The sequence below is a fragment of the Urocitellus parryii genome, chromosome 2 (assembly GCF_045843805.1).
Source record: "Urocitellus parryii isolate mUroPar1 chromosome 2, mUroPar1.hap1, whole genome shotgun sequence".
NCBI lineage: Eukaryota > Metazoa > Chordata > Mammalia > Rodentia > Sciuridae > Urocitellus > Urocitellus parryii.
This window is the reverse complement of record NC_135532.1, coordinates 100,709,483-100,722,677: the sequence shown is the minus strand read 5'-3', so window position 1 is coordinate 100,722,677 and position 13,195 is coordinate 100,709,483. Positions and strand designations below refer to the sequence as shown.

Here is a 13,195-nt window from a genome sequence, read left to right as displayed (position 1 = left end):
AATACTTTTTTGGTCATTTATTCCCCAGGGGATATGGGAGGTTATTTTTGGTACATCATGTTTTATAGTAATGTTTTTTAAAAGATCTGAACTGTTAAATTCGAACTGTTAAATTCAAACAGTGGTTCTCAAAAGAGTAGTCATTATTAAAATATTATTGAAATAAATATATTATAGCAAAGTCAGGTGAAGGTGATCACCTAATCAAATACAGATAGATTTTATAGGAAGTGGTCTAAAAATCTATGTATTGCCTGAGAAGTACACTAATGTTCCTATTCTTTATTACAAATAGTTTGTTAATAAACTTTTTTAAGCCCTACAAACTTGCACATAGCCAAAGTGCTAAGTAATTATATCAATCTAATTTAGAAATAAATTAATTCCCAGAGCATTCTATGGCTCTTCAGTTTATAGCTAAGTATATTTGGTTCTTCTGGGAATCAGCCGTTGGAAGCTAAGGCAAAATATAATATTTGTTTTCCAGATTATTAGCATTATATTCATATATATAAACCTTTAGGTATGTTTTACCAAGATCAGCTAATATAGTTTTCATATATTTAAGTATGCCTTGTACATAAGGAAACATTTGTAACACATTTAATATATTCATTTAGTCCCTTTAATTCTTTTTATAAATTGTAAGATTATGTGGTGATTTTCTATAATGATTACAAGTTACCCTGCAGCTTTTTTCTCTTCTCATTTGTTATCATATGTGCTTCCCTAATTTTTTTTTATTTAAAGTAAGTATGGAACTTTTATATTTTTATTTATATGAACAGTTATTTAATCAAAGGGTTAAAATGTTAATAAGTATAAAAGTGGTTAAATAGCACACAACCTCAAAAATGTAAAAGAAATGCTGCAGAGTGTAGAAGAAAGGTCAAATTATTTGCATTCTCAAATACAGTCTCTTAAATTTTTTCATTTATACATTCTATCAAGAAAGCATTTTTCAGCCTTCGAACCATCTAATAGTGAAAATTTGGGATAAAGTTAATTTGACATATAAAGTTTCTCTCCCCTCTTTGCCCTGTTGCCTACATTCTTCTCAAAGAGTAGCTAGATTTCTTATGGGAAGTATGCTTAAGTAACTGGTAATTATTTCACATTTTTCCCTTTTAGTTGTAATCTATGTCTAATTTTAAAGTATCTGGTAATTTGAAATAAATAGATGAAAGGATTTATTTTCTTTCCACTCTTGGTAAGTAGAAGACTGCGTATGTAGTCCTCGTGTATTGTAATAAGATATAATTTGCAGCATATATTGTTATTCATAGAGTTAAGTGTATCTATTATTGTATTAATATTATTCACATAAAAGTAATCTTTGAAGGTCAATGAAGACAAAAGGGATATTTTACATACTTTTTAAATTAAATATTTAAATGCCATAATTACATGTGTTTCAAAATATTACAGTCGTATCAGTGCAACCACATGCCATATTATTCACTTGTTGATTACAAATATTTAAGGTTTAGTTTCTGGTTTTTTCTCTGTATTTAGTACTTTTGTATTTTGTGGGGAGATACAGAGTATAGACTATAAAATCATTGAACTTACATACGTAATTTACAGTAAGTGAATATATTAGTAAGGAGTGCCATTTCTACTGTCTGCCGTCTTCAGTATTGAACACATTACTCTTTCCCTTGGGATACTTGAAATATAATTTGTGTCTACCACAATGATCTGAAACTTAGACCCAATGAGGGAATACTCAGCAATAATACCTTAACATGTTTAATAGTTATGAAACATGCAAAATCCAGTAAGACACGAAAGGATGATTTAATTATGTAGGGTGTGAGGTCTTTACAAACTAGATTTTGTTTTCTTTCTAATTATTATTATTATTATTATTATTATTATTATTATTTTGTAGAATCAGGAATTGGACCCAGGGCCTCACACATGCTTGACAAGCACTCTACCACTGAGCTATATCCCCAACCCTGAATATAGATATTTAAAGATGAATAAAAATTCACCTGAAAAACCTGGAAGGAGTTTAATGAGGAGAGTTTAGAGTGCTTGAGGGGAAACAAAAATGAAGCTGAATCAAATCATTAATAGTCTTGTGTACCACACTCAGGAGATTGGCCTTGATGTTAATAAATTAGCCATACTGTAAACATTGTTGTTCTCCTAAGTATACTACACAGTGTTGTAGGTAAGTGCTAAAGAGTCAAAGATGGGAAAGCTATGTGATTTGAACATTATAAAAATCTTGTGGCGTTGACTTTTCAGTATTCTTAATTGGTATAACTGTGTTTGTATAGGACAAATTAAATCAAACTTCCTCTTATTTTAGAAGTATATAGTTTTACCACAATCAATCGAATTAATCTTTATGGATACTTTTCATTGGTAAATATACAATAAAACTTCAAAACAAAAGTTCAGACAATGTATTTTATTAGGCCCTTCAAATTTTGTTGTGTAAAAATATTTTTTCACTAGAGCTTCCCAAGGGTGAATAGAATATTATTTTGTTTCCTTAACACATGGTTCTTTTGCATTCTAACTTTTTGAGGCAGAATTAAAATGAAATCTGATTTATGTAAATTCAACAGATGTGGTTTTACATCTTAAACTATGACTATTTTATTGTAATAATTTAGGAAACAGCACTCTAGAATTTGGAATTTCTTCTTGCGATTTCAGGAACATGGTATCCTCAAAGATGTTAATGTGTATAATTCCAAAACGTTTTTAATATGCCCGTTTTTCATATGAGTCACTTGATATATGCAAAGCAATATATATAACATTTGTGTAGGATATGTGAGTATGCCCTTGACAATTTGAAGAACTCATTTATTGCCAATACTACCAAAATGATCAGTGGACTCCTCTAGTTTATCCCAAAGGTATCAGTATCCCAATTTTCATTGTTGTTGGCTCCCTCCCCCCCATAAATCTAATGATAGATTGTTTCCCACTCTAAATGAAAGGTTTGTCAAGATTCATGAATGAGAGTAAAAGAAAAACGTTTGGTAGTATCTCATTTAACTAATTGATAACAGTTTGGGGCAAGACATTTAAAAGGAATGATATTGGCATTCATTGTTGCTTTGATTTTATATATTTATTTCTTTTTTAATTTTTTATTTTAATTTGTTATGTATTACAGTTTATATTACACATATAGAGCACAATTTTTCATATCTCTGGTTCTATACAAAGTATATTCACACCATTCGTGTCTTCATGCATGTACTTAGGGTAATGATGTCCATCTCATTCCACCATCTTTTTTACCCCCTTGTTCCCTTCTTTCTCTTTCCTCTATCTAGGGTTCATCTAATCTTACCATGCTGCCCCTTCCAACCTCACAATGAATCAGCCTCCTTATATCAGAGAAAACATTTACCTTTTTTTTTTTTTTTTTGGCATTGGCTAGCTTCACTTAGCATTATATTCTCCAATTCCATCCATTTTCCTGCAAATACCATGATTTTATTCTCTTTTATTGTTGAGTAATATTTCATTGTGTATATATACCACATTTTCATTATCCATTCATCTACTGAAGGGGGGGCGTCTAGGTTGGTTCCAGAGTTTAGTTATTGTGAATTGTGCTGCAATAATATTGATGTGGTTGTGTCCCAGTAGTATGCTGTTTTGAAGTCCTTTTGATATAGACCGAGTGATAGGATAGCTGGCTCTAAAGGTGGTACCATTCCCAGTTTTCCAAGGAATCTCCCTACTGCTTTCCATATTGGCTGCACCATTTTGCAGCCCCACCAGCAATGTATGAATGTGCCTTTTTCCCCACATCCTTGCCAACACTTACTATTGTTTGTATTCTTAATAGTTGCCATTCGGACTGGAGTAAGATGAAATATAAAGTTTAGTTTTGATTTCATTTCTCTAATTGCTAGCGATGTTGAACTTTTTTATATGTTTGTTGATTGATTGTATATCACCTTCTGAGAAGTGTCTGTTCAGTTCCTCAGCCCTTTTATTGATTGGAGGATTATTATTATTATTATTATTATTATTAGTTGTTGTTGTTTAGCTTTTTGAGTTCTTTATATACTCTAGAGGTTAGTGCTCTATCTGATATGCAAGTGGTAAAAATTTGCTCCCAAGCTGTAGGTTCTTTGTTCACCTCACTGATTGCTTCTTTTACATTTTTGTTTGAATCCATCCCATTTATTAATTCTTGATTTTAATTCTTGCTTTATAGGAGTCTTATTTAAGGAAGTAGGGGCCTAATCCAATATGATGGAGATTGGGGCCTACTTTTTCTTCATTTAGATGCAGGGTATCTGATTAATTTACTAGTTCCTTGGTCCACTTTGAATTGAGTTTTTTGCATGGTGAGAGAGAGGGGTTTAATTTTATTTTGTTGTGTATGGATTTCCAGTTTTCCTAGCAGCATACCATTTGTTGAAGAGGCTATCTTTTCTCCAGTATATGTTTTTGGCGCCTTTGTCTAATATAAGATAACTGTAATTATGTGGGTTAGTCTGTGTGTCCTCTATTCTGTACTATTGGTCTACCAGTCTATTTTGGTGCCAATACCATGCTGTTTTTGTTACTGTTGCTCTGTAATACAGAAGTTCTGGTATAGTGATGCCACTTGCTTCATTCTTTTTTCTAAGGATTGTTTTAGCTATTCTGGGTCTCTTATTTTTCCAGATGAATTTCATGACTGCTTTTTCTATTTCTATGAGGAATATCATTGGGATTTTAAATATAATGCTTTTGTTAGTATGGTCATTTTAATAATATTAATTCTGCCTGTCCAAGAACAAGGGAGATCTTTCCATCTTCTAAGGTCTTCTTTAATTTCTTTCTTTAGTGTACTGTGAGAGGATTTGTTGCTGATATACAGAAATGCCTTTGATTTATGAGTGTTGATTTTGTATCCTGTTAATTTGCTGAATTCATTTACTAGTTCCTTAGTCTGCGGCTAAGGAAACAAATCACCAAAGTTGATGATTAAAGAACGAACATGAATAAAATATTTTTAGATATCCCTATCATTTTTAGAATCATATTGAAAATAGTATTCTCGTGGTGACTTATTCATTTGATCAATAAATATTTGAATGTCTTTTACATTCAAAGCGTTGAGGATATAACACTTGAATGCACTAGACACAAACCCCTGCCCTCGCAAAATTTTCATTTTAGTTAAGAGGAGAAAGCCAAAGAATAAACACCTAGGCAAAATACTGTAGTATGATAGATGGCAATAAATACTGTGCAGAAAAATAAAATCAGTAAGAGATTGGCCCAAAAGGGATGATTTAACATAGTACATTCAAGAACACCTCTCAAGAGTGTGACACTGAGCAAAGACTTGAAGAAGATGATGGCTCTCATTAAACTCATATCTGAAGGAAGAGAAAACAAGGGCAAAGACCTTGAAATGGAAACATACCTAGTGTATTTAAAAGACCATAAAGAAGCTAGTGTGACTAAAACATACTAATTGACATTACTGTATTTAATTGTTATGTCTTTAGGACATTTTGAAACTATAAAACAATTTCTCAACTTTTTTTTTCTTTAGGTAGTATTAACTGTTTTTGGTATATATTTTTTCATTGTCAATGGATCTTTATTTATGTGGTACTGAGAATTGAACCCAGTGCCTCACACATGTGAAGCAAGCACTCTTCCACTGAGCTACAATCCTAGCCTGACATTAACTTTTTTACAGCATTGAACTAGTTGTCTTGTAAAGCATCCACATTTTTTGTTTCCCAGATTTTTTTCTTTCTTTCTGTATTATTTAACATGTTCCTATGTCCTTTTTGTTCTTTCATTGAACGTCAGGTCTAAGGACCTCCTTAGATTAGATTTTTTTTCAAGGAAATTCATTGGTGAAATTTTGTGTGCAATATATACCAGGGTATTGATTAGCAGAGCTAAAATTGAGCCTTGTTTAAGGTACATTGCATCTCTTTGTAAAATTACATTTTTTTTGAAATTGCCAAATAATGGTTTGACAACCATTGAAAATTGGCCAAATAATGCTTTCAGTGTGCATTAATAATCTGTTCCTAAAACTTTGGGTTTATTTTAAATCTTGAAATCAGTGTGGCCTGAAGTCTGGAAATTGGATATTCTACATAAAATGTTTTGAATTAAAGTGTGACCATCTATTCTTATGGGACAGAGTAATTGGGCATTCCTAAACAAAACTTAGTCCTCCTATTGAAAGAATTCCTCCATGCAAGACACTTCGCTGGGGAGAGTTCCACTTTATTACAAAAGGCTGTGGGCTTATATAGATCTAAGGAGAGATGGCAGAGCTTAGGTAAATGACGGCTCACTCGTTTATTGGTAAGTTCCTCCAGATGTCAGTTCCGAAGCCCATGAAATTAGTTCTTATTGGGGCTAAGGTTTCCTGCCAGAGAGATTTGAAATTGACGCCAGCGTGAGAGTTCACGCCGGCGGGAACTTTTCGCACCGGTGAAAAAAAGGGGAAAATAGGAAGAGAAGGTCCTTAGGCGCCATGTTGGCGTTTTTTCCCCTGGGGTGTGGCTGCCATTATACTTTTTCTCAACACCTATCAGATGTCAGGAACAATGAATTTTTTATTTTCTGTTGTGGAAAATCCACCAGTCAACCAAACCAAAAACATAAAACTTATTTTTGTCTGTCATTTAAACTGGTAATTTTATTTTTGCACTATTTCAGTGTTTATCACATTCCTTCCATTATCTTCCTCACCATTGCTACTATCTTAAATTTCCTGCTCCATCTCTCATTTTGTTTATAAATGTGTTAGAATGGTAAGTCTCCTTAGCTCTTTTTCTGTTCCTTTGCCTAATGACTGACTATTCTCTACATTGCAATCAGTTATTTCTTTATAAAGCTGGTTACTCACTTGGTCAAAATCATTCATCAGCCACCCACTGCCTCGAAAATGAAGTTTAACTTCCTTAGTTTCCTTTATGAGTCACTATGCTCCTGCCCTCATTTTGTTATTTTAATACTAGAAATTCTATTTTAGTTTATGAAACAGTGTAGCTCTATGGTCCCATTAGTATGACTTTGCTAATTGTATTGCTTACAATGCTTGTTCCTCTTGCCCATGCCCATTTCATCTGTAGAGAATTGACAATACTTTCTACGTTCTATTACTTTTAACAACTCCTGTCATGTGTGTGCGCGTGTGCACATGCACGCGCATGTATACATATTCTTCATTAAAGTAGAAATTCTTTGAAAGAAAAGATATTTGTTGTACTCATATTTTTTATGTCCAGGACCTGATATAGGAGCATGTTTGTTGTTCAATAAATTATTATTTAGATAGTTGGTAGATGATTGGGGAGGTAAGTTGTTTGTGCTCTATAAACAAGTGTTCATAAATCACTGTTTTAAGTAATAGTAGTACAGTAGTCCTTTCTTATTTGGGGGAAAATGTTTTAAGAACTATAGTAGATGCCTGAAATCAATAATGGTACCAATCTTCTATGTATATATGTGCCTCACTTTACAATAGGATTGTATCCTACTGGCTTCATAATGAGCTGAAAATATCATAAGTTGAAAAATTTGATATGCTCAACACACCCAAGCCTTTGACTTCATATAGCATAGTAACACAGTACACTGTAGAGTAACATTTGCTAACTTTTTTTAAAAAATGTTACTAGGGATTGAACTTTACCACTGGGAAGTGAACTTTAAAGGGGGGGGGTACTTTACCACTGAGCTATATCCCTATTCCTTTTCAAATTTTTAAATCTTGAGACAATGTCTCATTAAGGTGCCAAATTTGGCTGTCCTCAAACTTGCAAGCCTCCTGCATCAGCCTCCCAAGTTATTGAGACTGTAGGCGTAGGACATCACGCCCAGCTCAGTTTTTTACCCTTATAATTGAGTGTCCACTATACAGCTTTGTGAGAGAATATTATACTGTATGTCATAAGTATTGGAAAATATCAAAATTCAAATTCCAAAATTCAAAATGATTGCAAATGAATGCATGTCATTTTCTTATTATCATAAAATCTAAAAGTCATAAAGGGACCATCTGTACTTAAAAGTTTTTTCCAGTACATACATGATAAATTAGATCTAATTTATAAATTAGGTATAGTAAGAGACTGATAATAATAACAAATAATAAAGTTATTATACAAATATACCATAATAAAAGTTATGTGAATGTGGTCTGTCTTTCCTCTTCACTGCCATGAGGCAGATCTTGAATACAACATGGATATTCTAGATACATGGATGACTTATGTGCTGGGTAGTGGGATGGTGTAATATTTCATCACACTACTCACAGCAACAATTTAAAACTTAAGAATTGTTTGTTTCTGTAATTTCCCATTAATATTTTCAGACGGAGGTTTACCAAGGTTGACTAAAACCGTGGAAAGCAAACCCACAGATTTGGGTAGGGGATACTGTGTATCTTTGGGTAAATGTGTTGAAATTAGATAGCTAAAAGCATGTCACTAAAAATAGGACAGCATTATCCATTAGCTGGTTTTAAAAGCAATTCTCTCGGATTTGTTCCTAGAGAATGTTTTATCTTATTAGAAATCTATAGTTTGTGACCAAATTTAGTTCTCAAATATCTGTAAGGAGACTATTCTTTGCTATTTTAAATTCTGATAGATCATTGTTGGTTGTTATTAAAAAAATCACATGCTTAAAGATTGAGCAGTCAGTTCTTTCTACCTCTACTAATTACATACGTTCAACCATGCAGTAGACCTCTTAGGAGATTATCCTTTTCTGAAGCTCTAAATCTAATTTTGTTGCTGACTCTTTAAACTTGGCACTGTTTTCTTGTTTATTTGTTTGTTATTTCTTACCCTATCAGGGCTCCTTTGAAACATCTGTTTCATAAGTAGGTTGTCTCTCTAGATGACAACAGAACTTCATTTGCCCCTCTGTTGAAAGAAAAATCATCAGACAAACCTCTGTCCTCCAGATTTCCTTTAATAAACCAAGTGAAGCGCAGTGTATGGACTTTACAATACCAGAACCAGAAAACTAAACTCTAGGATCTAGAACAAATTCTTTATTTTTCTACAGGTCTTATTTCTCTTATTATGCCTATTAGTAATCACCAGTGCATGGATATAAACTTCTTAATGTGCAAAGTATATACCATATATTTTAATGTACAATATATTATATTTTGTGACACAGATTTTCTACCTGTATTTTCTGAACATACTTCAATGAATTGCTTTTTTTCTAGACTTTTTTTGTTAACTCTGTTATTAGTCTTTACATTTATTTATTGAATAATTATTTGTTCAAATATTATAAGGCTTTGCCCAAAGATCTTAAATATTAGTTTTTGGATAAAGCTTTTAGGTTACTTGATTATTATCTCTATTTTAATTTCCTTATTAGTTACCTTAGCTTCCCTGAAAAAAAAGATGCTACTTATTTTTCAATGTCCCTTGCCCTTCATTAACTAGACAGTTTTTAAAATGTGGCATGCCTAAGAGCTACTATTAAAGAAATTTTTTACCTGAATGCAGGAGATTTTCTTTTCCCCAAATGTTTTTCCTCTTGATAATAATATTTGTACTAGTTTCAAAAGCAAAAAGGAACAAAATGCTATACATTTTCACTCTAGACAGTAGTATAACTGGATTTGTTTTGTTATAACAGGTTTCAGATTTCTCTAATGGTGTAGTGCTCTTGCCTTGTTATATCTTGCCTAAGGATATCAGGAGGTTTTTTTCTTTGTGTTCCTGCTCCATCCTTGTAGACCTCTGCCATCTCTATACCCAGTGCCACAGAGGAAATCTCTCATCACACTCTTACCCCTTTACCAGTGGTAGACTGGTATTCCTAGTCCTACCTAAGATTTAACCATACCCTTTGTGCCTGCAGCCACTGAGGGACCTGTCCAGCTTTCTTCTTTCTTTTTGTAGCAGCCAATCTCCTCCTTATATCTGTAGATCGGACTTGATTGGGAGTTTCCTATTCCTTTCCTAGTACTAGCAGACCTTTGATATTGGCATAGATTTCAGAACCCAAGACTGTTTTGCTCCTGACTTACAAGAAATGAGTTTAAATTTACTCTTATCCCAACCACAATGGATCTTTGCTAGTGCTATGCAGATAATTCAGTTTGCTGTTCTTCCCTTCACTAGATTAAGGCTTTCTGATAAAAAGGAAAGTTCTGAAAAGGGAGCTGGGATTCTTACCTTTTTCTTAGACATTGAAGATTATTCCCTCCTGGCTTTTCTCCCTAGAGAGAGGTTCTCTGTTTTCTTTCTCTGTGCCCAGATTTGGTTGTGAATACAAGGTTATAGAAAAAGAATTTTGAGTGAGTGCAAACTTCCCTTGTTATTCTACATTGACAAGCTAGCACACACTTGATATTGGACAGTTAATGAAATTTTTAGTTGATTTCTCTTACCTGCTTAAGTAATGGTCATCTTTCTGCCTTGTGAATTTTTCTTTCTGTATGTAAGTGTTTTAGATTATAGAGAGAAACCCCTTAAAAGTTGGGTTCAACTTTCAATTGATGGTGATACAATCTAATGATATCAAGAGCTCATAATAGTTTTTTTCTTAGAAAAGTTAATAAATTCATTCTGTAAAATAGAATTAAGTTTATGGTAAAATTGGAATAAATGATGTAGGTATTTCTGATGTGAAAGATTAGTTTTGGGTTCTTCAATGAAATGCTCATCCTTTTGTAATTCTTAAATATTCTACTTAGAATATTGGAAGATGTTTTGTGATATAAGTATCATTATTACTTTGATCTAAATTCAATGGCAAATAACCTTTGTAAGTCTAAACATTAATGTTTTGGGTTTTCTTGAACAAAGATTCAAATACTACATACTAAAATCTATTATTTTGAATGAAACATTTAGAATAATAAAGTAGATGATGGTGTTAAAGTACTAATTTTGAGCACTTAAATATTTTGTCATGGCAGTATAAAATAACAACAACAACAACAACAAAGCAATCAGTATATTTAGGAAAATAACCTCTTATTTTTGCCCCCAAGTGCTCTGAAAAAGAGGATGCCTACTTATGTTGTAGGGGGGAGAAAAACTTTTAGCTGTGTGTAGTGGTGTATGCACACAGGAACCTGTAATCCCAGCAGCTCAGGAGGGTGAGGCAGGAAGATCATGAGTTCAAAGCCAGCTTTAGCAACTTAGTGAGGCCCTAAGCAACTTAGCTCTGTCTCTAAATAAAATATAAAATAATAAAATATAAAATCCAATGGGGCTTAACCCAGTGGCTTAACCACTGGATTCAATTCCTGGTACCAAAAAAAGGAGGGGTGGGGACCTTTGATCAATATACTATCATGTCATACTTACTATTCTTTTTATACTTTTTAGGACAGTGGTGATTATCCCCTTACCATGCCTGGACCACAGTGGAAAAAGTTTCGATCAAATTTTTGTGAATTTATTGGAGTCCTGATTCGACAGTGTCAATATAGCATTATTTATGATGAGTATATGATGGATACAGTAATATCCCTTTTGACTGGTTTGTCAGACTCCCAAGTCAGAGCTTTTAGGCACACAAGTACCCTTGCTGGTAAGTAACCAACATGTTCTTTCTTTTCCATTTGGTTTGTTAAGTATATTTTATTTCAGTTAAGCCTTCTTTAGAGCAAATATTAATTTAATGCCAGTGTTCTGGAAAATAACACTTTCTGCCAAATTCATCTCAGTGATTTGTGTTATCTGTTAGGGTAAAGTTTAAGCCTATTTACTTAACTGGCATCTGATAACCTTAAAAATAAAAATGTGTCAGTAAATTTCTTTCTGAATGTGTTTTCCTACATCTTTATTTTACAACCAAAATATTTTAAGAGGTAACTATGCCATATTCTTTGGTAAACCCAATTAATGATAGTGGAAATTCCAAATTGGCACTGTCTTTTCCTCCACTTAATTACATTGCTTTATGGCTTATTGTTTTATTGCAAATATTTTAAATAATTCTATCTAGTATAAAACAGATATTCTTTCTGTAACTAATGCTTTGCTAACTTAAACATATCTAGACCTAATGTCTCTAATATCAGTTCATTCAGGTACACTATAGATAATCTGAAAAACTGATAAGTTTTTACCTTTGCTTTCTTCATTTAGAATTATTATTATCTTGTCAGCCAAGTATATTCATTTTTTTGTTTTCCCACAAGATAGTTTTATTAATTGAGTAATTGTCTGTTTTGCCTCTACTACTTTAACTGTGCTTACCTAAAATGACTGTTCCTTTTCATTCATGTATGGAATGTGCATGTGAGAGCACATGTGTATATATAAACATATTTCAATATTCCCAATTTACATTTTTTGTAGCAGTAACTTTGTGTATCTTCCATCTTAATTTTTACCATGACAAACCAGATTTAGGTTAAGTAAATACATTTCATCTTGCATTTAAATTTTAGTATTTCATTTATTTAAAACATTGTTTCTCAAACCTCAGCATGCATAAGAATCATCTAAAGACATGTAGAAACAGATTATTGGGCCTCACCCTCAGGATTTAACAAGTTTCTAAATGATGTTGATCCTGGTGGTTTGGGAACTATATGCTACAAATGCCTGATTAAATATTGTGTTGTTTTCTGGCTTGACCTATTACCCAATTCCAGTATGATAATATTATCTGGAGTTATTTGAGATATTCCATTCATTTTTTCCAATTTTCTTTTTATTTATTTATTTTTTTGCTCTATACAGCTATGATTAGTGTTCTACAGTTTTATGCCAAACAAATATGAAACGGTTTATTTTCTTTTACCATTGTCTTTTTTCTCATTGTTAAGAGGAGAGGGAGATGTTTTACCTAGTTTTATCTTTATATAAAAGGTAAAATGGAAATATCATTTATTGTTAAATATTTCTGTACAGAACATAAAGCAAACACAATTTATTCTGTTTTGAGAATATCCTCTTCTTCATTATTAGGAAGAGAAATGTTTTTTACGTAGTTATATATTTTTTAAAATATAATTAAAATGTTTATTCAGTAAGTTGTGTGATACTACACATTGCTTTCTAATTTCATGGCCTTTAATATCTTCTGCATATGTCTGCTTTTTCTTTTATTTTGTTTTCTATTTTCTTTTTATCTTACTTCTCTCTGTGTACAGTAATGCCCATTTACCTGGTTGTCAGATGCATAAAGACTTCAGTGATTTGAAATATACACAACTTAAACATAAGGTAGAAATTGCTTC

At 32.4% G+C, this 13,195-nt stretch overlaps 1 protein-coding gene across 4 annotated transcripts in view; it reads left to right on the top strand.

Annotated features, from left to right (window-relative positions):
• The window catches only part of Stag1 (STAG1 cohesin complex component), a 372,311-nt gene that overhangs the window by 214,769 nt on the left and 144,347 nt on the right, over positions 1–13,195 (top strand). For all 4 annotated transcript variants that reach the window (XM_077795277.1, XM_077795281.1, XM_077795278.1 and 1 more), the window contains one exon: positions 11,331–11,535. In XM_077795277.1, coding sequence (XP_077651403.1) covers positions 11,331–11,535 — 205 coding nt within the window. The remainder of the gene's footprint in view (positions 1–11,330; positions 11,536–13,195) is intronic.